Source organism: Erithacus rubecula (assembly GCF_903797595.1).
Source record: "Erithacus rubecula genome assembly, chromosome: 2".
Classification (NCBI taxonomy): domain Eukaryota; kingdom Metazoa; phylum Chordata; class Aves; order Passeriformes; family Muscicapidae; genus Erithacus; species Erithacus rubecula.
Window position 1 is genome coordinate 4,734,305 of NC_136685.1, and position 25,492 is coordinate 4,759,796.

General features: G+C 37.7%; 1 protein-coding gene across 2 annotated transcripts in view; it reads right to left on the reverse strand.

Annotated features, from left to right (window-relative positions):
- SUPT3H (SPT3 homolog, SAGA and STAGA complex component) overlaps positions 1 to 25,492 on the reverse strand; it is a 252,787-nt gene that overhangs the window by 35,138 nt on the left and 192,157 nt on the right. For both annotated transcript variants that reach the window (XM_079298425.1, XM_079298424.1), the window contains exons 7-11: positions 20,430 to 20,505; positions 17,651 to 17,763; positions 16,878 to 16,985; positions 16,222 to 16,410; positions 13,622 to 13,732 (exon numbers count right to left, since the gene is read on the reverse strand). In XM_079298425.1, coding sequence (XP_079154551.1) covers positions 13,622 to 13,732; positions 16,222 to 16,410; positions 16,878 to 16,985; positions 17,651 to 17,763; positions 20,430 to 20,505 — 597 coding nt within the window. The remainder of the gene's footprint in view (positions 1 to 13,621; positions 13,733 to 16,221; positions 16,411 to 16,877; positions 16,986 to 17,650; positions 17,764 to 20,429; positions 20,506 to 25,492) is intronic.

Here is a 25,492-nt window from a genome sequence, read left to right on the forward strand (position 1 = left end):
AGCTGTGGTTGAACTTAAGCATGGCTTTTACAGAAACATCTCCTCTTGATTTTAAATTTTCCAGTCATGGATAATCTGTCACAATCATTGGCTAAGTTATTTCAGCACTTAGTTAAGTTGTTATAAATATATATGCCTTATTTCAAGTTTGAATTTGTCTTGCTTAAATGTCAAGCTGCACTAGAAGGACTCCTCACACACATCATCCTGTCAAGGTAGAGAAAAAGGCACTTCCACAGTATGGTCCATTTGACCCCTCTTAAACAGCTACCTTAGGAAGAGATAAATTACAGCTCAGAAATGCTTGTTCCTCTCAATTGACTATAAAGGAAATCATGGGATCATGGAGTGGTTTGCATTGGAAGGGACCTTAAAAACCATCTCATTCCAACCTCTGTCACTGGCAGGGACAACTTCTGCTATCCCTGGTTGCTCCAAGCCCTATCCAACCTGGCCTTGGACACTTCCAGGGATGGGGCAGCCACAGCTTCTCTGGGCACCCTGTCTAGTTGTGCTCACAGGTGTCTGGCACTGTGCTGAGACACAAGAATTTGTGTCTATCCAGAGGAATCCCATCCCAAATACCCATATAGGTTTGTATGCAAGGACTGAAAAACCCTAAGACATGAGATTTTTTTCTTTATGGGTTCTAAATGACTGACTACACAACACGTTCTTCAGTTTGCACTCCTGCCTCTGTGTTGGTATTTTCTGGAATTTCACCCAATTGTTGAGGTTCTCACTAAAATGCAAGCTCACATTTTAGCTGTGCTTGCCCCAGTACAGCAGAAAACTCCTCTTATTTCCTCCTCCCCTTTCCTGCCTGCCCAAGGACTGCCTGAGCCCCTTCAGCTACAGCACTGGCCCTATTGCATTCAGGTGATTCCTAAAGACTCCAGGACACTCTTTCAAAACCCCTACTCTGCAACATACAGCCCCAGAGCCTGTAAACGTTGCCCATTTGCTTAATTTGCAGATGAAATACTTAACATCTGGCTCCTCTGGAACGAAAATAACTTGCTTACACTTCATTTATCAAATGGGAACTCAGTAACTCTTTGTCACTACCTTGTCCTCTTCATTATTTTACAATCCTCAATTAACTTCACTCCAAAAATATTTGACAAGGAAACTAGACCCTGAGTAAACTACTTCTGGAGAAATGGAAAGTTGAAGAGTTTGCAATGTAAATTTTCCAAACCTGCAACACTCACTGTGAATGCAGAGCTCCAGCCACGCTGCCTATATCATAAAATACAGCAGCATAGGGGACTTCTCAGAGCAACCAGCAAAGCCTCATTCATACAACCTTGGAATTAGGCTGGGAAAGACCTCTGAGATCATTGTGCCCAACCCAGCACTCACCACTGAGCCATGTTCCCAAGTGCCACATCCACACATTTATTCAGCATTTCCAGGGATGGTGATTCCACCACTGCCCTGGGCAGCTCATTCCAATGCCTGACCACCCCTTCAGCAAAGGAATTTTTCCAATATCCAACCTCCCCTGGTGTCCTTTGAGGCCATTTCCTTTTGTCCTGTGACTTGTTAGCTGGGAGAAGAGCCTGATCCCCACCTGGTCACAACCTCCTTTCAGGGAGTTTTAGAGAGGGATAAAGTCCCCCTTTATTGCCTTTACATTGGTATTAAAAAGTCAGCCTCAGCTATAATGGTGGCAGGCAGAACTTCCCAGTATCTAGGGCTATTCTTGGGATTTATGTCAGTAAGTACTAAAGCCAAACAGTTCATGCTGACTTAAGGCAGTGCCACATCACTTTAATGTGAAATATTACTTCTTTGGAAAAAAACATTATTAGAAATTTTGAACCCACAATTTCTTGAAAATAAACTTTATGAAGCTGGGAATGAATTCTTTCCATGAAAACATAAGAAATATAAGGGTTTGCTAAAAGGAAATTGTGCTTTGATGAATTGGGAAACATGTAATAAATTAGGGGAAGCAAATAGTACTCTGCATTGTAACCTTTGCTCACAGACATGGCTGTAAGTGTTCCCGACCCTAAAGTACAACTGATAAAGGCTCCAGGCTGAACAACTCAGGTCTAGTTAGATTTTTATGTCTCTCTGAGAGTTCTCATGTCAAGCTGCCAGCTCAGGCTGAATGTGGATAAACTGGAATTCCTCATCTCCCTCCTACTCCCAATCCTCCATTTCTGTTGATCAATAATTCTGTGTCCCTCACCATCATCAAGGTGTGTAACCAGGGTTTTATCTCTGAGACTGGATACTCTGTTCACTCCAGGACTGCAGCTGCATTTTGTATTTTTCTTTTCTGATAACAATCCTACTGTCACATAACAGCCTTCCTTACCCTTCATCCAGATTCCAATCTGTGGAAGCTACAGAAACACTGAGGAATCTAGTTTGAAAAACAACATTCTCTTGTTTGTACCAAGTCATGAGAATCCTGCCAAGCTCATTTCTCCCACCTATCACTTTGATTTTCCTCTCAGCCACATGTGTTAGAAGCTGCTTTCCATTTCCCCTCCTGACACATCCAGCAGCACATCTCCCATCAAATGTCAGATTCCAACCTTCAACCCCTCACCTGCCACTCTTTGCTGTGCACACTCCAAACCTTCAAGCCAGCACATCTCCTGCAGCATCTTTTTGGTAGGAAAAAATCAAACAGCAGATGAGCATCAACACCCACTGTCACTTCATTCTTAAAACTCTTCTGTGCTGTGACTTGTACAGGAAAAAATCTCTTACTGACTGGATAATTTATATACTCAGACCACTTCCTCACCAGCTAAACAACACTATCTCCTTTCACTCTTTTGTTTATCTTATCAAATCTTGTAACTTGTCATGTCTCTCTATTGCAAAATCTACCAAGCCATCATTAACTTCTGTTCTGCTCTGTGTAAGATAAATAATACACAAATACAGAGGAATCCTGCATCTTGACTCATGTTCTTACACTGGAAAGCATTACTAATGAGATTGTTTCCTCCCTTTTTAAAGTTAAATGACAGTTTACTGTCATGGAAGGTAAGACTAAAGGAAAAAAACAATCCCACTTTAAAGAAATGGTATCATGCACCTTTAAAAAACTACAATAAAACCCAATATTCTTCTATGTGTTTCAGGTTAAGCATTCAAAATGTCTCATTACTTCTGATGATTTTAAACAGGCTATAAAATTATTATCAAAATTAGTCTTTCTTGATCACATGAATGGCTTTCAGCATGTTCTAAAGAGCCATTATTAGTAGTTTTTTGTCTATTTGTTGAGCTATTTAATGCCTCTCTTTTGTACCTAATTAACAATTTTTATCACCTAATATGACTGTAGTAAATTATGGACAAAGATGGGCTTTATCTACCCTGTGGGATATTAAATCTCAAGCTTCCTAATGTGGCAACAAGCATATACCTTCCTTCTGTACCATCTGCTCTTTAAAAAAAATAAAATTCTCTGTGCACAATGGTGAGATTGTTTTAACTTCCTTGTTAACAGATGCAGAAACAGCTGAATGCTTTTTCTCAGAAGCACTTAATCCACACTCCAAACCTCCACTATATCTTCTGAGGGTAATTTAATCATCATATCTAAACACCAATTAGAACTAGAGTTTTCTTGATGGCAAATATTAATAACCTGCCCTTCTTGCAGGGAAAAAAATACCCAAACCCTTCACCACTGACAAAATTACCTCATGAAATTACTGTTTCTCACTTCCAGGCCGTTTGCATTGCAATAATTCTGCTTGCTTCCAGCAGTTTTAGCACCTTCTGCAGTAAAACTAACACATGTGGATCTCTGGAGAGTCTTATTTTTTTCCTGTTGTCCCAGTTCTTTGCCATCAAAAATGACAATCCTGTCAGCACATCAACACATTTTAAGACTGACCTGTGCCAGTACACAGCCAGGAATATTGCATTAGTACAATTCCTCCAGGCTGGATATCAACCTCTTCCCCACCACCCAGTGTTAGCAGCCCTGTATGTAAATATTTATTGTGTGATTTTTCTTATTTTTATTGGTTTTCCCTCCTTATTATTTCTTATTATTACTTATTTTTCTCCTAGCATTATTGGAATTTAAATTATGTGAAATTAGAGGCATGTAATTCTTAAGCAGAGCTCCTGGCTGTGGAATTGATTCAAAATTACTAAACCAGAACTGGATGTCTTTTAATCACTCAGGTGTACTCCAGGTTCCATGGTCATTCTGCAATTGAAGCCTGAAGGAAACCACTTATTTCATACACATTCTCAGGGCTTTGCAGAAAAGCTCAGGGTCTTTATGAAAGCTCAATATCTTATATCTTCATCCATGTGCATATTAAGTAACATAAATACCCCCAGAGACAGAAAAGTGTCTTATCAAGGAAAACTCCCTTCTCATATCTCCTCTCCTGAGACTGTCAGGGAGGAAAGGGTGTAACTTCTACCCATAAGCAGCTAAAGAATTTAATTGCTGTGGAGGGAACAGAATTATCCAGGGGGATATAACTAGGAGGAAGAGGCTTGGTTTAAAAGCAAGAAAACCATCTTGATTGTGAAATTTTGTCACTGTAGAACAGCACACACAAGAGATGTACCAGAAAGTCCTGGCTGAAGCTTAATCCCAAACTGGAAACCACAGTCACAAATATAAGTACAGCAGCACACAGCACAAAAAAAAAAAAAAAAAAAAAAAAAGACTGGTACTTGTTTAACTGTTTTCATTTTCTGAAGTCTGATATCCCTTTCTAGAATTTTCCTTCACTTTTAGATTTTTTTTTTCTTATCTCTGCTAACTCCAAAATATTGATGAGTGCTGTATTCTATTTAAGTTTAAAGTGTTTAAGTATTTTCCAAAACTTTCCCGTGAGCAAATGCTACAAGGTGAGAAAGAGAATCTGATCTTAATTTAATCCCATTTTTATGTCCTACAAATACCCCTCTCTCCTTTTCTCCTATGTGCAATAAAAGAGAAAAAATAAACAACCCTGGAGCAACAGATGAATCAAAACTTATATTACTAATAATACCAGAATGCTCAATTTAGCCCATGCTTTTGTCAGACTGAAGGTATATTTTAAAAATTAAACAGATGACTGCTTTGCTAAATTGAGGTTTACACAACCTTGAAGCTAAAGTCAGTAAGCTGGAATAATACAAAACCTCAGAGAAGGAACACAAAAATCCCAAAATAAAATTTACAAAATTTGTTCAGTTGCCTCAAGCCTGATTTTGCTAGAGAAATACTTCCAAACAGCACCAAGTGTGCAGCCAGGCTCCCTGAAATGGGTTTGGTTTGGAGAAAATGAAAACTTTAGTGTTAGAGAGATTTTCTAGCAGCTAAATCACAGTGTTGCCTTCTGATGATTGGAGGTGTATCAGAGGGTTGAGGGGAGAATGAACATCTCTGCCAGGGCATGGACAGGACAGGGGACACAAATGAGAGGCAATCAAACATCATTTGTACTGCTGCACACTCAGTAACTTTTTTTGTTTTTAGTGGTATAAAAGATTTAAATGAGAAGTGACACCTCACTGAGTGGGACATGATAAATGGAGTGAAACAAAGCACAAAATCCCAGCTTTTATTCAGGAATCTTTTGCCTTTTTCTGTGCCAAGCTGAACAAGTACTTGAGACTGAGTCTTATTAGAGGACTTAAGGAACAAGAGGAGGCAACTAAAATGGAAAGTAATAGATGATAAGAGCTATAAAAAAATTTCTGCACTTGGTTTTGGTGTTTCCATATTATTGCCTGCCCCTTTCCAGATTTACTCTGCTATTCTAGAGGTTTTACATTCTTTATTTGCAAAGTGACAAGTCAGGTGTGCCAGAGATGTCCAGGGGTAAGAGCTTTTATCATGGAATCACAGAATCCCAGGATTGTTTAGGTTAGAAGGGACCTTTGAGACCATCTACTCCATCTCCACAGGCAGGGTCTCCAGCCACTAGATCTGTCTGCTCCAAGCTTCATCCAGCCTCTCAGTTGTATGAGCAGCACCTAAACTGCAGATCCTGCTCACAAGAAATTATGTTTCATGCAATTTTTCCTTCAACTGTAGGTTAATTCCAAGTCAAACAGCCTTATTGCTTGATCCTAAAGTTCTCATAATGTTACAGCCAGACAGCTCACATCCTGTGCTATGGAGCTGGGCAGCAAAATCACAGCTGCTGCATCTCAGCCTGAGCTGGCTCAGAGCAGCACTGAGTGAACTGACTACCAGCACTCCAGGTCATAAAGCACTTTCAAGGAGAAAAATATGAATGAATGCTGAAATACAACTGCAACTTGCTTTATATAATGGTGTGAGTACATGGTATTGTCCATGATCTAGCAAAGACAAAAACACCTTTATTTTGTTCTTAGGATTCTTCAACAACCAAGTTTCTATTTATTAATTTTTGTAGCAGAATGTACTGGCTGCATGGATGCAATGCCATTGTCTCTACAAAAATTAATGCAAATTATGGAAGAAGGACATATTAATTTTTGTAAAACATCTTGGAACACTTAATTTAGTTACCTTTTCCTCCTAGTATCTGCTCTAGAATTATAGCTCTCACCTTACCCTTGAAATACATATTTATGCAGTACACATTAGATTGCCTTGAGCAAAGCACCAGAAGTCAGATTCTCATCCATACCAAGGGTTTTTAAGCCTCTCAGGAGGAACATAGGAACATACACTTTAAGAAAGTAACATATTCTTACCCTCAGATCTTTCACATTAGTACAATTGTGCTTGAAATGCCTCTAGTATATACTTGAGTCTGGCCATACATTTAGGAAAAAAATAGTAATATAAGGTTTATGAGACAAATAGTTGCTTTGGTTTATAGGACAGATCCAGCTGATTGCAAACCTTCTCACTAAGAGAGCTAGCAAATTTATTTGACAAATCAGATTTTTTTAACCATTAGATATGAAAATGCTAAAATTTTGCAGCGTGAGCTCCTATGTTGAGCAAGACACAGGTTTTGTCCAGCACTTCCATCCTAGCAGGTTTGAACAGGCAGTGACACAATGGAGCACAACCCTCTGTGTGGTTGCACAAACTGCATTAGCAGGGCTGCTCCATGCCTGTCTCCTGCCTCAACAGAACCACATCTATGCTGCCTGCAAGCCTCACATGCTGCTTGCAACAATTCATGTACTGTGCTGTGTAGTAGGACACTGATCCAAGAATCCAAGAATTTTAAATATCCCCACAGGATATCAAATACTATCCAGACCCTTTGTAAATACTTTCCTAGTGCTCTGCAGAAAGGCAGCCAGTTCTTTTCAAATCTACTTCCATGACATTTTTGTCTTATCTAAAAATCTATGTTCCTGCTCAATAAAATCATCTGGTCAACTTACTGCTTCATCAGTACTGAGAACTTGCACCCTCATTAATAAATTCTGTTGGAGCATTAAGACTACCCCCAGTAGGGACAGCTGGGAAACTGCAATATAAAGTCAAGCAGCACATTTAATGACCAATGAACTTCTGGAAACTTACTCCAAAATGATACATCATTGTGTCAGACACTCTTAAGCATTATGCAGCTTGGTCTCCCTCTTTAGAAACATGAAACCCCCTGAAACTGCTACCACAAATTGGGAACCTTTTAAATTACTGCCAAGCCACCTGCTTTCCTCCAAGAAACTTCATAAAGCTCTCCAAATTAGTAGTGCCATTAGGTAAAGCTTACAGAACTGGTGTTATTCTGAAGGAGTATTAGCTGTTTAGCTTAAGGAAACCAACAGGGATTTTTATAATGGAAAGAACTGTCATATATATTATATAATCTATTGCAAATGAAATGTTTTAATATATTCTTGAATATGCTATTCTTTAACATTTTAATCTTTCTGGGAGTAAACCCTATTAACCAGATTATCAGGATTAAATTTATCTAATGAAGAAGTTCAGTAGAGGAGATGTGAAAGACTCTCAATCAGTTTATGGGTCTTCAGATGGTATTAAGAGCCACATAAATCAAATGTCCCATTTTACATTTCTGAACAGCACTGGAAGAAATAGTACTGGGATTGAGGAGGGAGCCCCATTTCCCCTGTTCCTTCTCTTTTTTGAATGGCCCTACAGAGAGCAGGCATTCCAGAGGATGGATTATAGGAATGCCTTCTGTCGAGGAGCCAGCCAGAACTGTGCCATCTCATCTTGGAGCAATTTATCCAATAAGATGATTTAGAGGACAGTTCAGTGGCACCATTTTTGGAGGCAAAAGCAGAAGGGAAGGAATATAAATCAAAGGTGACTGGCAGGTAAAGGATATATGCAGCAATCAGCCAAACCATGTGCACACTGGCACAAATTCAACAAGATCATTTATAAAAATTTTAAATCAGGAGTACACAAAAGGGGGTCTGGTGCTAACTAAATCCACAGATAGATTACACGCCACTGAAATAAACACTTCCAGATGCTGGCATACAAAAACCTTTTACAGAAAGAAATGTTTTCTTTCATAAATCTGAAAGGAGGAATCTTGGGATGGGGGTTGGGAGAGAAAGGAACAAGATTTCCAAACTGTGATTTGACTTCCTACTGGTTTTATAGAATAATAACTCATCTTTTTCAAACACGAAGTGTTAACACTGTAGAATTACAAATAACTGCAGACAACAGCTTGAAGTATATACAAAGGCATCATAAATATGTTACTATTTATTGAAATAAAATGCCTTTTTTTTGCTTTCAAAATGAGAAGAAAGCATGAAAATGTCAATTTGACATTTTCTATATCAGAAACTGAATGTGTAACAGAAGGGAAAGCTTTCAAATGCCTTTTGACATAAATACATACATTTCATTTTTGAGAAGTGATTAAGAATGAAATCCTGACTTCTTCAAAATCAGTATCAATTGATTCTGAATATCAATATGGGCAGTCTATATTTTATAGGACCTTAAGTATCAGAGATTTTTTTATTTAGTTTCCATGAAACTAATTTATTTCGGAAACAGCATTCAAAACTTTTTATCATTCAAATGCTTTAGAAAAATTCAGCTGTACTGTATCCACATTGTGGCTATTGAAGCAATTATTGAATATTATATTCTAGAACTTCTTCTCACTACTACTTTGATCTGAAACATGCAAAAAGAAATTTTTTCAGTTAAGAGGACTAAGTTGCAGATCAAATCCTCTGTAACAACTCCAGTTACTTCTCTGGAGATACTCAAAAGCCTCATGGACATGACTGTGCCCTCTGCCCTGGGGATCCTGCTTGGGCAGGGAGCTGGGACCAGAAGATCTCCAGTGGTCCCTTTCAACTGACCCATTCTGGGACTCGGTGAATGTGGAGTTGAATTTTTCTTGAAGTTTAAGGCACCTAAACTCTTCCACAAACATCAGACTGCCAAATTATCCTTTGTATTTTAGAAGTTTCTCTCTCTTCTTTCTACCTCCTGAGTCTGCTGGTCTCTCATAAACTCAGCTTTGCCAGGTCATCTACTACTATTCTACAGATTTTGTTTTTAGGGGAAATTAATGGAGTCAAAATCATCGTTATTGTATTGAAATTATTAAAGATCTGTGATGAACCTCAGTGTTTTTCACCACAGAAACTGATTTAAACATTTGCATAAAAGCTGAGCTCAATCAGGATCAACAAAAAGCACTTAAAAAACATCAGAAGTAAAAGACCTTGACTAAATGTATAATTTGATTTTGAAACTATAATTACCATGTACATGTAACCTACTGAAGTCCACAAGGGATACTCTCATTTATTATTTAAGAACCTCTAAGAGTAGAAGCAGAGCTCTATAAGGCCCAAATAATCTAAGTCTCTGCCAAATCACATTCTCTGGTGTTACATGTTCTTCGTGCAATTTCATGAGACTGAAATATTTTAACAAGAGAAGGTTTAGACTAGCAAGCCTTTTCACACTGAAATGCCTGGGAGGCTGAAGGAACATTCTCCCCAAAGCATAAATACCCAAGTAAATTTTGGCTATACCCCTGTTCATTCAATACAAATACAATGTATAAGCTACTGAAAAATGGCCATGGTCTGCCATGAACCTCTGCAGGATTATAATTTACATTTGTGAACTCAGTTTCTCTTAATTCAACATCTGAAGCACTTCATTTCAGAGCTGGCATAAACTAAAGACAAAGAATCTGCTTTGGAAACATTTTCTTGTTCTTTTTGCCTGTGGTCTTCCACTATTGTAGTTGACTGCTTTTCATTTCAGGGCAAAGGATCTCAGCTGTCCTTTTTGCTAGAGCTGTTCTTGAGCTCACAAGTATTACTTACACACTGTTTATGCACCACTTACAGCTGCTCCTATCAAGATTCCAGGTAAGCACTGTGCATTGTTCACAGAATAAATACTCTAAAGAATTATGGTTTTGCTACCCCAACTATCTGAAATACAATCAATTCAAGTAACTTAAAATATTTACTCTGGAGACACTACGCTTGTGTTCATGGCAAGAAATATCTACCTAATACTTTTGTGAATACTTTGGCATAGAAAATACTATTTTCAGACTATTATTTGGAAGAATATTGGGATTATTCCTACAGGCTCAGTCAAGAGTGAACACCATTTCACTATGGACTTCCTAACTTAAATGCACATAGAAATATACACAGGTACAGCACATAGAATTGTATTATCCCATATGATGGAGAGTTCCATAATTCCCATTCCTGTCTTACAAAATGAAATAGTGCTATTGCTTAATATTTCTCTGATTTTCAACAGTCTGGACCATACTTTAAAGTAGGAAACACTGAGCACCACCCAACACAGCTAATAGAAAATACCTGGATAAAACATATGTCTGAACTACCTTAGACATGATACAATGCAGGAGAATCCAGAATACACTTGCTGCTTTCCATTGTGGCTTGCACTTTGAGACAAAATCTAAATGCTCTAATTATGTTAGTCATTCTGACATAGCTATTAAGGTCAAAATAAATGCAAACAGATCATTTTCACTGGTTTAATGTTAGTTCTCATTTCCCATATGATTATAAAACTTTCAAAGTGTTGTTTCCATCCAAACCAACGTTTATCAAATGCTGCTAAAGAATGAATTGTATATCTTAACTCTTCTTCCAAAACCAACCCCTTAGGAACACTTATCACTAAATCAGATAGAAGAGAGAGACAATCATGAGGAAACAGCAAAAAAAAATAGAAAGATGTGAAAAAAATCACTGTTCATACTTTAAAAATACATATTTACTACCTTAAGAAAACAAAAATATATGTACATTTTTAAAAACAAAATATTGTCCTATATTTTCTTTTTACAGAAATTAAATCTAAATTCTATGTATGAGACTCAGCTATTCAGTAGCTTGAAAAGGCATGAAGCTTTTTCACTCCTCAACTCTGGCTTTTTTAAAAATTGGCTTTCCAGAAGAACTGCTGGGATGCAATTGGCAGCTCTCTTTCCACATCATCCATCCTTGTGTAGGACAACAGAAATGTTAAATTCCATTTTTCCTGTTAGAAAACTCATCCCCTGGTGGTTTGGGTTCAGATACGAACTTTCTGAATGCAGCAGTCCCTTGATAACTGCCAGTCTGTTGGTTATTACACTGATCCATAAAAATATCCCTTCTAGCTGCTTCAAAGTGTTCAGGGCAGGGTTCAGTTCCTTCTGATACAATTTTCCCCTTAGACACCCTCAGCAGAGAGCAGCTCAGACTTCTTATATTTGCCAAGGTTTTGCACTGCCTACATGGGCTCTGTCACACAGGTCCTGCTGCTGAGATCTGAGGAAATGGCCATGCCTGATGACATAAAAATCTGCATCAGTTCTGTTAATTCACTTCCTCAGGTTTGGTTACACACACATCACCAGATCTGACCATCAATAAATTGTATTTGTGTGGAAATGTGCATTAAAGCAGATTGCAGGGGGTACTCAGTGCTCCATCCACACTTGTGCCAAATTAAGTCCCAGCATTTCTGCTTGTGCACAGACAATTGTCATTGCCAGGTCCCTCTCCAAAACTCCAGTGAGGGCACCCACAGGGGAAAGGACCCAAATGCAGACTCTGCAATACCTCTCAAAATACTTTTCCTTAGCCTTCTCATTAAAAGCAGAATAATGTTACAGCTCTACAACATTTGTAGGCATCCAGAAGCTGACCCAAGATTCCCTCTTATTCTTGGCTTGCTCAGAGGGAACAAGATCTGTTCCTCTCATCAACCACGTTGACTGTAGGTAATGCTCACAAATTAAATTGTTCATTTGCACTGTTTGGGAAGTTCACAAGAGTGGAGCACATAAAAAAAACCCCAACCCAAACCTGGGTATTTTATTATACCTTGTGGTTGAAGAAAAAAATTGAACTTTGGTTAATAATTGACCAAACCACTTTTAGTGAGGGTCAGGGAGGGAAGATGCACCTTTCTGCAGCTGTTTATGTGAGCTCTTAACTTTTTTAAAATAAAGTTAATACATTCTCTGCTTCCAGAAGCTCTTGCCATATTTTTCTCTTAGTAAACTTCTGCTAAAGACATTTTTCTGTTTCAGACTGGAAATTCTATGCAACACTTTACATTATATTAATCTATCATTTTTGAGTGGCAAAAAAGAAAAGTGAAGTTACATAAAGACAATTCATTGCAATTGTGTATTAATTATCATTAATAAATTAAATTTACTCTGCCATCTATAAAAGCACTAATTAGTTTTGGCACTAGGAAAATTAAAACTTCACCTACTCATTTTCTCTTATTTCTCTTGCTTCTGAAGTCCCACTATTTCCTTTATATTTATAGCCTTCATAGAGTTCTGTATCACTTTCAGGTAAATTAATTCATCCAAATTCAGAACAAATTTCCTTTCCTAAAATCTCTCAGAAATTGGGCAATTTCTTCCTGATTTTTAGGAGCTAAGATCCTGTTTGGTAGATTTTGTTTGTTTTTTCCTACAATGATTTATTTGACATTTATTATTTTCCAAATGCTGATATTCTGAGATAAGCAGGATAAATGCCACACAGAACAGTAGATGAGAAGAAAATGACCCCAATTTATGACATTGGAGATGGACTGCTTTTGCATTTTCATCAGCTGAGAAAATTAAATAAAGAATTCGTTTGGCTGCTCTGAACAATGGATTTGCAATTTGCATAGAAAAAATGATGGCAAAACCTCAGAACCCATCAGTGTTTTACCACAAGCCCAGTTCTATTACATTTCAGTGGAGGTTCAAAGTTGTCTAAAAAAACCATTCTCTTCTTTCCCCAACCGTAAATGTGTCACTTGAGAGTTCAACATCCAATAGCAGCAGTATCTGACACAAAACTAATTTTAGAATATAAAGTGCTCTTCACCATATTGCAATACATATAATTTAAAATAACTGTAAACCTAAACTTTGGAAAAACAGAAAATTCAAGCACTAACAAAAAAGCATAATTTGTAATTGAAAGAAAATAATATTTGAAAGGAAAAAAAAAAAACCCTTTTTTTTTGTCTTTCCAAAAAGAGACAGAAATTACTAAGTTTTATTTCCCGAGAGACTTATGCCACTTTTATAAAGAAAATTACAGTCACCACAAATTGCTCTCAACAATTCCAAAGCTTCTTCATTTGACCACTTGAAAATCAGAGTTCTTTAAGATTATAAATATAACTTTTTATAACTCTGTTATTACGTACTGTGAATGGGGAAAGGGGGCCAATCTTGTGGCCGTAGCGTCGAATGGCCTCTCTGATGTGGCTGGGCTGGATGGCATCACTTTGAGCCTCCATCCCACAGGCTGCAGTGCTCTGCAACAGAAAAACACATAAATTGTTACTAAATCAAAAACACACAACAGACCTACAGTGCATAAAGTATGAAAATAAACTTTTATAAAATGGACCCTTCTCTTTTTTTTGTTTTTTTTTTGTTTTTTTTTTTCTGAGGATGCACATCATTGGTGCCACACATTAGATCAGAGGAAAAAAGCTATTAACAAATTAAAGAGGACTTTTACATGAACTTTGCTTAAGAGACCCAAAGAACATCATGTTAGCCCATTTAAATCTTTCACCTTGTGCTGCTCTATGCTGCAATTGAAAAGAGTAGAAAATGTTTGAATTAAAATGAAAAGGTCATATCAGTCATACTGCAATAAACACAGGAACTAGTTTCAAAACATTTCAGGCTGTTATTGTGATGTCAAGGGGTGGGGAAAATATTGACCAAGCACCCAAAGTGGAAAGCAATCTGACACCAAAATCACCATTGAATAGTATCAACTTGAAATTTGAAGCTGAAACATGTGACATAAGGGTGTGAGAGGGATGCAAAAAAAAAAACAAAAACATTATAATTACTTCAAACTGGAAAGTTTTAAAATTTCAAGAGATTTTTTTGGATTATGGACCCAAAATAGGTAAAAACGAGAATTCTCTGCTACTGGCACACTGATTGGAAAATAATTTTCCTGGGATTTTAAAAGAAAACCTTACTCTGCTCTCCTTGTTAGCCAACCTGAAATGTTGGTATAGGCTCCATCTAGACACAGCTGCTTGCCAGAATTTAGATGACTTATCTAATGATGGCTGTTTGGCAATAAATTTATGAAAATAGTAATAGTGAGTGCACTGAGAATGACAAAAAACTTTAATTATACCCTGAAGTTTAATGCACACACATCCATGCCCCCCTCATACATTCATATCATGTCCTAATGCTCTCAAACTTGGGATATTTTTTTACAAAATGTTTTATTTTCAAGAGCACTGAGTCCACTGGAGCCTGTGAGTACACACAGAATTATTCATAATATGATGGCACATTCTTCTCCTGCTGATTGACATCCATAAAGGGAACATGAAACTCAAATATTTTCTGCTGGACTGGGCCTTCATGGCCTAAAAATAGTGTTTTGCACCAAGTTAACTTGTTTGCCTCATTTATATCCAGTAGATACCTAAGCAAATTTAATAAGTCATGAGAACATTTAATTAAAACTGTGCACTTTTTGGAATAGAATTATTTTCAAAGGCATTTAGTCAAACACTAAGAACTTTAAATAACCTCAGACTATCAGTAAAATATAATGTATCAAAAACTACACCTCCAACTAAATTCCTGTTTCTAGGAATTATAATGAAAATCAGTCACAGAAACAAAATCATATAATCAAATAATAAAATCATATAATCAAATAAAAAAAGGAAGAGGAAAAAGCAGAAGTCTTTCCAGGATTCACTAAAAGTTTTCTAACAAGTATATAATGACAGGAGGAAGCTGAACACTTTAGGACTATCCACAGCACTGATGACACCAGAAGGAAAAAATACATTTTTTCTACCTTATCAGTGCAGAAATCACCAGTTTTACCCTGAAGAGTAAGTATTTTTAATAACAAAACATTTGATAAAATCCCAAGTCATTCCATTCCTTTCCAGCAGAATGAGCACTGCCATCATATTCTTCAAAATAGCCCCAAGTGACCAGCACAGGTTTTCCTATCCAGTTATTTAATCACATTGATTTCTCTTGTGGGTTTTAGGTACATATATCCCTCTCAGAACACCAAGAGCAGACAAGAATTGTAACACTTATATTTCACACTCTGAATATGAGACATCCCTGTTTCATGCAAAGTTAACAAATATTTAGGTTGAATGCAAATAACTGGTATAAAAATAAAGCAAATCAGGCAAAGCTGTTAAAGGCAAGGGCTGCAGTTACCTCAGGCTGGTGGGATCAGGAAAATCACCAGCACCTCCGCCTATTTTGCTTATATTTTGACCCTTAAAACCTGTGCTTGCTCCCCCTATCAGAGAAGGGGATGGTGACAATTGCTCTGCCTGTAGAAGAGCAGGGTATCTTAAAAGCAGCAGCTGCCACATTAACAAAATTCAGTTTCCAGATATTATTAGGAAAATTTAGCATAATTTCGATAGAAAAAAAAGCAAAGCACATATTTGGCCTACAATAACAATGGCCAATAATATATAATATAGGTTAAAATTAATATTTAAGATGAGACACATTATTTACTGCAAGGGAGGTGAGGCCCTGGTACAGGGTGCCCAGAGAAGCTGTGAGTATCCATCCCTGGAAGTGTCCAGGGCCAGGTTGATGGGGCTTGGAGCAACCTGGGATGGTGGAAGGTGTCCCTGTCCACAGTAGGGAGTGGGAACTGCATGATCTTTAAGGTCCCTTCCAATCCAAACCATTCTGTGATTCTGTAAAGATTTCCTGAGAACGCTTTGGTTTCTTTTTTTTTTTTTTCCCTCCAGGATTGTTCACCAAATACCTTTTTTCTTTTCCTCTGTTTGGATTTGGTGGAGTCCTGTCCAATTCCACCGTTCCCCAAGGCTCCTGAGGGGGTTTTCCCAAGGTGTTGCTGCCCTGCTGATGCTGGTGGGGTGGGTGTAGGGGGTGGTGTGTTCTCAGGGGAGTCAAGACTGGTCTTCACACTCGTAGACTGCCCTAAGAGATGTGGCTGTAAAAGCAAGATGTCAAACAGCCACAATATAATCAAATCACAAATAAACCCCACCCCAATCATTTCCTTCTCTGATTCCCTGTTGGAAGAGATGCAATGCAGAATTTGGTTTTCTCATTCTAGAAGTTACTACAAATATCTGTATAATATCAATGCATGCAACACAGCACTTGGTGCACTTGCCAATTTTGAAAACTTTAATCTCCACATCTGCAACAGAGCCTTGAACACATGGAGAAGGAATTGTCACCCAAGAAAATAGGACTTTTATTTCATTATAAAGATGCTGCTGCAAATTTAACATTCAGAGCTATAATTTAATGTTTTTCCATTTAAATACATAACTTATAAACTCCACAACAGAAGCCTGTATCAATAACACATTCAATAATGACAACTTTGGAAGAAAATACATGTAAAAGCAAAACATAAAATGCATTAACATGTGAAAAAGCAAGTTTTACCTCAGTAGAGTTGTGGTACTGTATGAAGGTGGCAGATATGGCATGACTGAATGGGTCACCAGCTTTGGGAGTCATGTCCTGTTTAACCAAAAGGGCCAAGTCCACCAGCTGGAGGGACAAAACAGATGAGGTTACTGACATGGTACTAAAAGTGCCATTGTAACAATGGTAGAGTGAGGATTGTGGGCTGAAGCAGAATATTCTCAGTTTTCTCAGATGAAAACAAAGTTATTCAGATACTTCAGCCTAAAGAGCCTTTCTTTTCCACTTCTGTAAATATATGGAGCAATCTATCTACCCAATGGGCTCAGCTTGGCACTAAGGTAACATTTTGTTTTCCAGGAAATCCTTCTTTCTAATCCAGTTGTGCAATGGGATTGAATGAGCCTCAGTGCACTGCCAAAGGTCACATAGCAAAGTGTGTGGTTTCAGCTTGGGTTTGAAAAAGGTTTGTGCTGCACTCCCCTCCCTTCTGCAGCCATTATAAAACACTTCTGTTTGTGTATGGGATGAACACAGCACAGCAGATTGAAAGGCAGGCTGGATTTTTGAGCTGCTCTAGTGGAAGGTGTCCCTGCCCATGGCTGGGGATTGGAACTGGATGAGCTTTAAGGTCCCTTCCAACCCAAACCATCCCATGACTCCATGAATCCACTGAGCTTGGAGAGCTGAAGTAGTGACTGCATTTCTTAAAGGGGCTAACAACCCAAACCCTGAGGCTGAAGTTCCTCCAACAGTAATTAATTTTCACTAGAATTCAATCAGCCCCTTACCTGGGCCACAGTCTCATATGCTAAATATGCCAAAATCTCCATTGCAACTGCATTGGGCTTTATTTCCATACTGCTGCAGTCCAGCCAGTCACGGAACTTGGATGCTTTCTTTGCTGTCAGTTCAAACCATAAGGGGAAAAAGAAAAGTTAATGACAGATAAAAAAAAATAATCCATTTTTTTGGGTCAAAGAAATACTGAAAAATTGAAGCAATTAGTGTGAGTGTGATTTGATTGGCCAAAGAAGGAATTATCAAAATGGAACCAGTGGGGAAAGGCTGTTATTTCATAAATTTTGGAGACTCATAAATACATGGAATAAAGAGAAAAAACACAAGATAATTGATCATATAGGAGATTTCAGAACAAGGAAGGGTCAGCCTCAGAGGAATGTGGACTGGAAAAACTTGCTTTAGGATGTATTTCTGTAAAATAAATAAAATTATTGCATCACATCTTTGATTAATTAAAAAAAACCTAAAAGAAATCAGTACAAATACGAGTCCAGATAAAATTGATAGAATTGTATTATCAATAGCAAAGACAAATGAATGACGGAAGAACTTGGAAATCTTGGTGTTAACTTTAGAGGCTGAGGTGATGACAAGTGAACCAAAATTATTAGTATAAGAGTGTTTTTTAAGTGTGCTTTGGATATAAAGAAATAAAGATAGATGCATAACAACATTCATATGAGAACTTCACACTGGTAATGGGAGAGATTGATTGAGAAAAAGGGCTGAGAAAAATAAGGGACAATGAAATGTGATATTTGCTCAGAGAGTAAAAGGAGGGAAAAAGAGGATAATCTCAGGTCAGTGGTTCTATGATGATCATAGAAATCTGTGGACAGAAAGGACCTGAGACAGAGATCTTAATGAGGGATGTTTGTGAGACAGGACAACCAAAACAAAGCAAATACAAGGTGGAAAAATCATCTGAAGGAACTGGAAACAATTCTTTCAAAAAGAGTTTCCAAACTGGACTAAAAAGCTACAGACAAATCAGGTGTTAAACAGACAAAAGGCCAAAATAATGGTTATTTTTGTTCAGGAGGATGATGGAAGGCTACATTGCATCACTAAAGAAAGAAAAATAAGCAAACAAAAAAGAAAAAAGAAAGAAAGAAAGAAACATGAGAAGTGTGAAGGTGATAAAATGATAACAAAATGTTCCCTAGAATTAAAATTTGCAATTCTGTAGTACTTGATCCTTTGAAAGACCTCTTCTTTAGCCTGTCTTTAAAAGTGCAGAAATAGCTGAAGCTGTGATTATTAATAATTTTTTAGAAGAAGTTTCTTGAAGTCCCTTCCAGGTTCATTCGCTTGTTACATGGTTTTTATGGGCCTTATACTACAGCAATACACTTTGTTAAACATAGTAACACAATCAATTTTTACAGAAATAAATAAGTAAAAAGCCTTTGGACAAATGTTCTGCATGGCCTTTAGTATGTTCAGTCTAATTGAGCTCATTTTGTGCAATTGAATTTGTGCCCGAGTCTCTCTTGGTACTATTTTCTAACCACTGTAATTCTCTTATTCTTTAATGACATTAAATGTCAGTGAAAAAGAACCATATAGACATGGTCATTTAAAAACACTGTGAAAATAACACTGAGATATTTTTATAGATCACAATCTCTTGGTCAGCAACATTCTATTTTATTTTGCAAATTTAAGATTTTCATTTGTTCTGTCTCCAGATGGCAATTTTAGGGTTTTAAAAATGACTTTATCACAAACCTCTCATTTCCTGAAGTCACCCTAATCTGAAGTATCATTTAACTAATGGTTCACAGATGTGTGATGCCAAATTATAACTAAATGCAAAAAACCATATTGAATTAGAAAAAGAAATGCTTACAAAACATGTTTTCCTACGTTTGCTGACATTTGCTGTTGGAGAACACTATCTCAAATGTGTCATTTATTTGCCATAAATGAGTCACTCTTTCTTTGAATTAAGAAGGAAGAACAAGATAAGGTCTCTCCTTTAAAGACACCACTGTGATCAAGTCTGTGTTGTAGGATCATGTGCTGTTTTGTCATGACTTTTACTGGCTCCTTCACCTCCCTTTCTCTGACATTTGACCTAAAACCTTAGTCATCACTTAACTGCTTCTGTAATGATGTTTTGCTACATGATCAAGCCCATTAATTTACAGCTCATTATAGTCATGGCCCACAAGTACTTCTAGTAAGTTGGTTTTCAGTGCTAGCAAAGCCCTAATTCTGTCATCATGTTATTAGTGTTGGAATGGTGTATACTGATGAACTTGGCTAATGGTGAATAAATTCCACAGCAGGAGCTTACAGCTTAAAATAGAAAAGACTCTTTAGTAAGTTCTTTGTGTCTCTGCAGATCGGGAAATAAAAGCAAAACTTGCTGCTCTTCTCTAATTTTAGAGGCAATCAAAAAAAACCTGCAGCCATGAAACTTTGCTAATGTGTCAACGTTAGCACCACCATGACAGACTTCAGGCAAAACTCAGGTGATTTTAATCCATTAACTCCTCACCAGTTCTCTCTTTGCAGTCATCCCCACCAACTCAGTATCTGAGCACATAAAAAGCTTGGAAAATAATAAAATAAATTACTGTGCCCAACAGCCTGAAACTGTGCTAAATTAACTGTTCCCGGGAGTTACACAGACAAAGAATTTAAAGTTTTATTATTGTGGATGAAACAAAAGTGCTTTCAAAAAAATGAGGTTCTGGTGTGCTCTGTATTAAATGAAATAATAATCAAACAACATAGTGCAGCCATTATGATACTTACAAAAACTCAGTTGCCGACTTTCACAGAATTCTGCATACTGGACTGAGTCCATGGTTCGTGTTTGTCTTTCTGCTCTCTGACAAAAGAGTAAAAGTACATGATGTACCTTATTCCAACAAAACTGCATTCCACAACGGAAATTATAGCACCAAAGCGCCCCCGCCACAACCTTGCAGCAACCCTCCCAAATTAAACATGCATTGAACAAGTCAAGATGCAGAAATATAAACCACAGATGGGTTATTAGTCTTGTGAGTTAAATTTCCCAGAGGAGCGTGTCAATTCCTATTTCCAAGACCTGCCTGCTCAGCCAGCCCAGGGGTGAGGGCTGAGAGCAGAGAGGTGCTGAGCACTGCTGCCCTGCTGCATGTTCAAACTGAAGCACTTGAGTATTCTGCCTCTGTGTTTACACATGGCCAGAAAAGTAAAATGTTCTCCTGGATTGAGGCCAACATGGAGCAAAACTGAACCTGTGTGCTTCTAAATTGTGAAATGAATAAATTCCATCACATTGATGTGCCAGGCAGAGAGTGGCATTGAAGTGTCCCTTCCCACACTCAATACACAGTAATAAATAAATGGTACATGTGTCTTTTTTTTTTTTTTTCTTCATTCTTAATTTATGCTTGAAATTTTATACTTCTGAACACTTCAGGAAAAGAAAGGAAATAATATTTTTGGAGAGAAAAAAAGTATCTTCAAATGTTCACTACTGCATTTAAGAATATATTTCACATGGAATCCAGTGCCAACCAAAAGAATGAATCTCAAAAGAGTCAAGTTACGAAACCACAAGCACTATTCACACCCTCCCCTCCACATATACAGGATGCTGTAATAGAATCATGGTTGAGGCAGCACTGAAGTCCATGGTTAGGTCTGAGCAGGTGCTTGAGTTCTGTTCACTTCAAGAGCAGGGGTGATTTTCACAAGGTAAGATCTGGTCTCCACAAGAGATGAAACCCTTCACATATCAGAAGCAGGAAGCATAGTTAGGTTAAACAGAAGGATTGTCCCTGTCAGAAGCAGATAGCTTAGTCCAATCTCTCAATCAAGCAGAAACAAGGAAAGGAATATAAGTGTCTTCCAAAGTACTTCAATTAATAAATTATCACACCTGAACTATCACTACAGATACAAAGTGGTGTCAGAAGGGGCTGGTGGCACCGACACTGTGCTTGTGCAGTGAGCCCATGGATATCAAGAAACCATCCACAAAGAATGAAAGATACAGGTGTGCTCACACCAAGGACAAAAAACGAGGGAAAAACCACACACAGACATGAATTTCGTTCTGACACCCTGAAGAATTTTATATCTGATGAAATCAAAATCTCAGAGTTCTTCAATCTGAATCAATAGAATACAATAGGACTACTGGTAACATATGTGTGTATCTGCATGCTATACAACTTGCATTTGGCTTAATCAGTTATCAAATGAGAGGGAAAAGCAATTAGCACTTCAAATTCACAGTTTCTTCCTCTTCTCTGCCTTTTAGATCACTCTCCTACAATCATCCAACTCTTCCAATTTTGAGATCTGCTTCACAGTCAGCATGTTCAATTTAGCTGTAAACTAAACCACAAGCTGACCAGGAACACACCTGGAGAGTCCTTTATTTTCCTCTCACCCATTCAATTTGACTGTATTTGGGCCTTAAGTCACCATAGTAGAAACTGTTCTATTCAGGCATTTTCCAGTTCTCCTGTGCATGGCTCTGGCAACCTGACTACATTTTGAGAAGCTGCCATTTCAGATTAGTAAAAATTTTCAGTTAATTCATTCCAACAAGATGTTAAGTCTAGATTGAGTTTGTATTCCTTTAAAAATAATTTTCACAATCCATGCTGTAACTTCAACCCATTACACAACTCAACTTTGCCCCTGAATTATTTCAGCTGTACTTTTGAAAACAGAAGGCATCACAGAGATAATCTAATCTGAGTTTCTGCATAGCACAGGACACTTCTCACACAATACATCCTAGAAACAGCAGTCCTAAAATTCCTTGTGTAATTTTATAAAAGCCTCTAATTTGGGGTTTAATTTTTCAAATATTTATGAGATATCTTATTCAAATAATTTTTAAAAGTTGGATTTTTTTGCAGTGGGATTTAAATTCTGTAATCCTTTGTTTTTTGCCTCTTGCCACCTGTATGTTAAGCCATTGGCTATTACCCTTCATATCCAGCTCTCCCAGGGGTTTTAAACCCCCTGAAATAACAAGGAAGGAATGGGAAAACAAAATCATATGACATGGCAATGTGAGGAATTATTCTGCAAAGTCCTACCCGAGATGATAAAAAACCCAACATGTAGAAATTTGACAAAGATACTTTCACAGGCATCCCATACATAATGTAATATGGAAATTTCAAAACCAGATTAATCCCCAAAGCAGTTATGTTAAATTAAATTATTTAGCAATGGCTACTCTGAGCAAATAGACCACTAAGCTCTGAAAATGCAGACTGTCAAAGGCTACAGGTTTCATTAAAAGTATTACAAGTTTTTTATAAATGAAAAATTTCAAAGGTTTATTAAAAGAAAGGTGCTGTTGAGGGATTTTTCCAATAGGGACTTAATTTCTCTCTAAAAACTGTCTACAGCAGTTGTCTAAACACTGGATTTAATGTTGTTCTTCTGTACTAAATAAATACTTTCAATTTCTTTCTCTCTGTACAAATATTTTTATTTAGCAAAATTACATATATGTGAAATAGAATTTTCTTCCTTCAATTCTCCCTTTAAAATAATTCTTTCTAAAAGGTGGATTCCAATCTGATGCTCTAAACCACCAACAAATAAAATAGTGTTTGTCATAAATAACTGGACTTTGCTTTTTTTGCCTAATTCACTTCAACAAACGAGCCCTCAAATGATGGCATGGAACCTCACACTTTGAAGGATAAAGACAGAAATTCCTTCAGTCCCCCCAATTTTAGAATAGTCTATAAATAACCATCAAATGCAGCAGAAATGGACAGATGAGTGGCACTTTAAGGAAACACCAACCCAAAGACAACACATTTTTCCTCTTCAATTCTCAAGATCACAAGCAGTATCTTAGTTTTTCCTCTTATATCATCCCTGCTTCAAAAAAATGCAATGTTCCTTTACTTTTGCATTCCTAAAGTATATTTTATAAACTCAAAATGAATCAGTGACAAGGAATAAAAAGGGAGAAGAAAGAGGGAGGATATTACTGTGAGCATAGCATGACTACAGGCAAAAAGAGTTTAAAGAAAATGGGATCCAGTGTCGGGGGTGTCAGAAAATTTGTTAAAATAATTTTATCTGTAGGTCTAAAGGATACCTACTTATTATTTTTCACAGTTTTTTTCTTTCTCTCTCAACTTTTTTTTTTTTTTGAAAACAAGGAATTATACAGGAAGTTTAGACTAAGAAACATTGAAATTTATACAAGCAAAATTTTCCAATTTTTTTTTTTTTTGTTGGAAGGAACAGCAAGTCACTCCAACAGGACAGAAATCCTCTTTCATCAGAATAAATGCCAGTTTGCTAGGAATCTTTCTGACATGACAAATAGTGAAATCTCTAATAAAACTTCTTGAAGCAACCTCAAGCAGATACAACAAATGGCAGCAATGACACTGCTCAATTGGTTTATCAAAAGAATTAAAAATAGATAGTTTTTACTCCCTCTCTAGTAGTACTAGTCACTCCAAGCAGTTAAGCTGAGTTATGTGCTGTACAGCAGAGTTAAAATACTTTGCATGCTTTCCTTGGAACATGCTGAAGGATGCAGTAGATATGGACCTGGCACAGTAAATGTCTGCTTAGTCTTCCAAAAATGTGGTGCATTATATCTTTCTTTCAGCATAAAAAAACTAAAAAGGGAAAGGAAAGAAAAAGGTAAAGAGCTGCACATTGTCACCTACCATCCAGAATGAAAAATAATCTTATTTTTATTCCCTTCTGCAGCTTTCACACTTGACATACAAAGCTCTTAGTGTGGGGGGAGGAAGGCAGGAGGCCAAATGTTAACTTGCTCCGTGTTTGGAGGAAATGTGCCGAGGAGCTGCTGAGCTGGAACATTTGAAAAACGTTTGAGGCACGGCTGGACACCCCTGTGCTTGGCAACAATGCTGGGGTGAAGGTGCTGCCTCCCCAAAACCTCACATATTCATCTTGTGGCAGGATTCCCTGATCCCCTCTGCTCAAGAACTCTCACTGTGAGCCCATCATGGTTTGAAAGGAGCCAGGTGGTTACCCCAGGGAAAAGCAGAGCTGCCCTGCAAGGGCTGATATTGCCAGAATAGAATGTTAAATAACTTTTTGTTTTATTATTATTTAGACTGGAGAATAACAGGGAACAGTGTGCTGTGACTAACAGTTCTGGGGTGGGAGGATAAAAACTGCAGGGTGGTCAAGACCCAAATTGTAGGGTGGGTGTAGGGAAATGGAGATGCTCCAAGGGCTGGAGCACATTTCCTCTGGAGCCAGGCTGGGAGAGCTGGGATTGTTCAACCTGGAGAAGAGAAGGATCCAGGGAGAGCTCAGAGCCCCTTGCAGAGCCTAAAGGGGCTCCAGGAGAGCTGGAGAGGGATGGGGACAAGGGATGGAGGGACAGGACACAGGGAATGGTTCACAGTGACACAGGGAGGGGTGAGATGGGATATTGGGAAGGAATTGTCCCCTGGGAGGGTGGGGAGGTCCTGGCACAGGGTGTTCAGAGAAGCTGTGGCTGCCCCTGGATCCCTGGAAGTGTCCAAGGCCAGGATGGACAACCTGGGATACTGGAAGAGGTCCCTGCCCATAGCAAGGGGCTGCAATGAGATTATATTTTAACACCTCTCCCAGCCCAAACCATTCTCTGATTCTGTGAAAAAGTATCTAGATTTAAAAGAAAACCTGAGAAACCAACCACAAAGTAGCTCAATTTTGAAGTATTTACAGAATATGCTGAAAATACATTTTTAGTCTTCTGAATTTTGACATTATCTGAGGATTATCACTACCTGAAGACTTATGTTATATAGAGGAAAAATATATTTACTGTTCTGAACAGAGTTTAAGACCTTAAAATCTTAAAAATC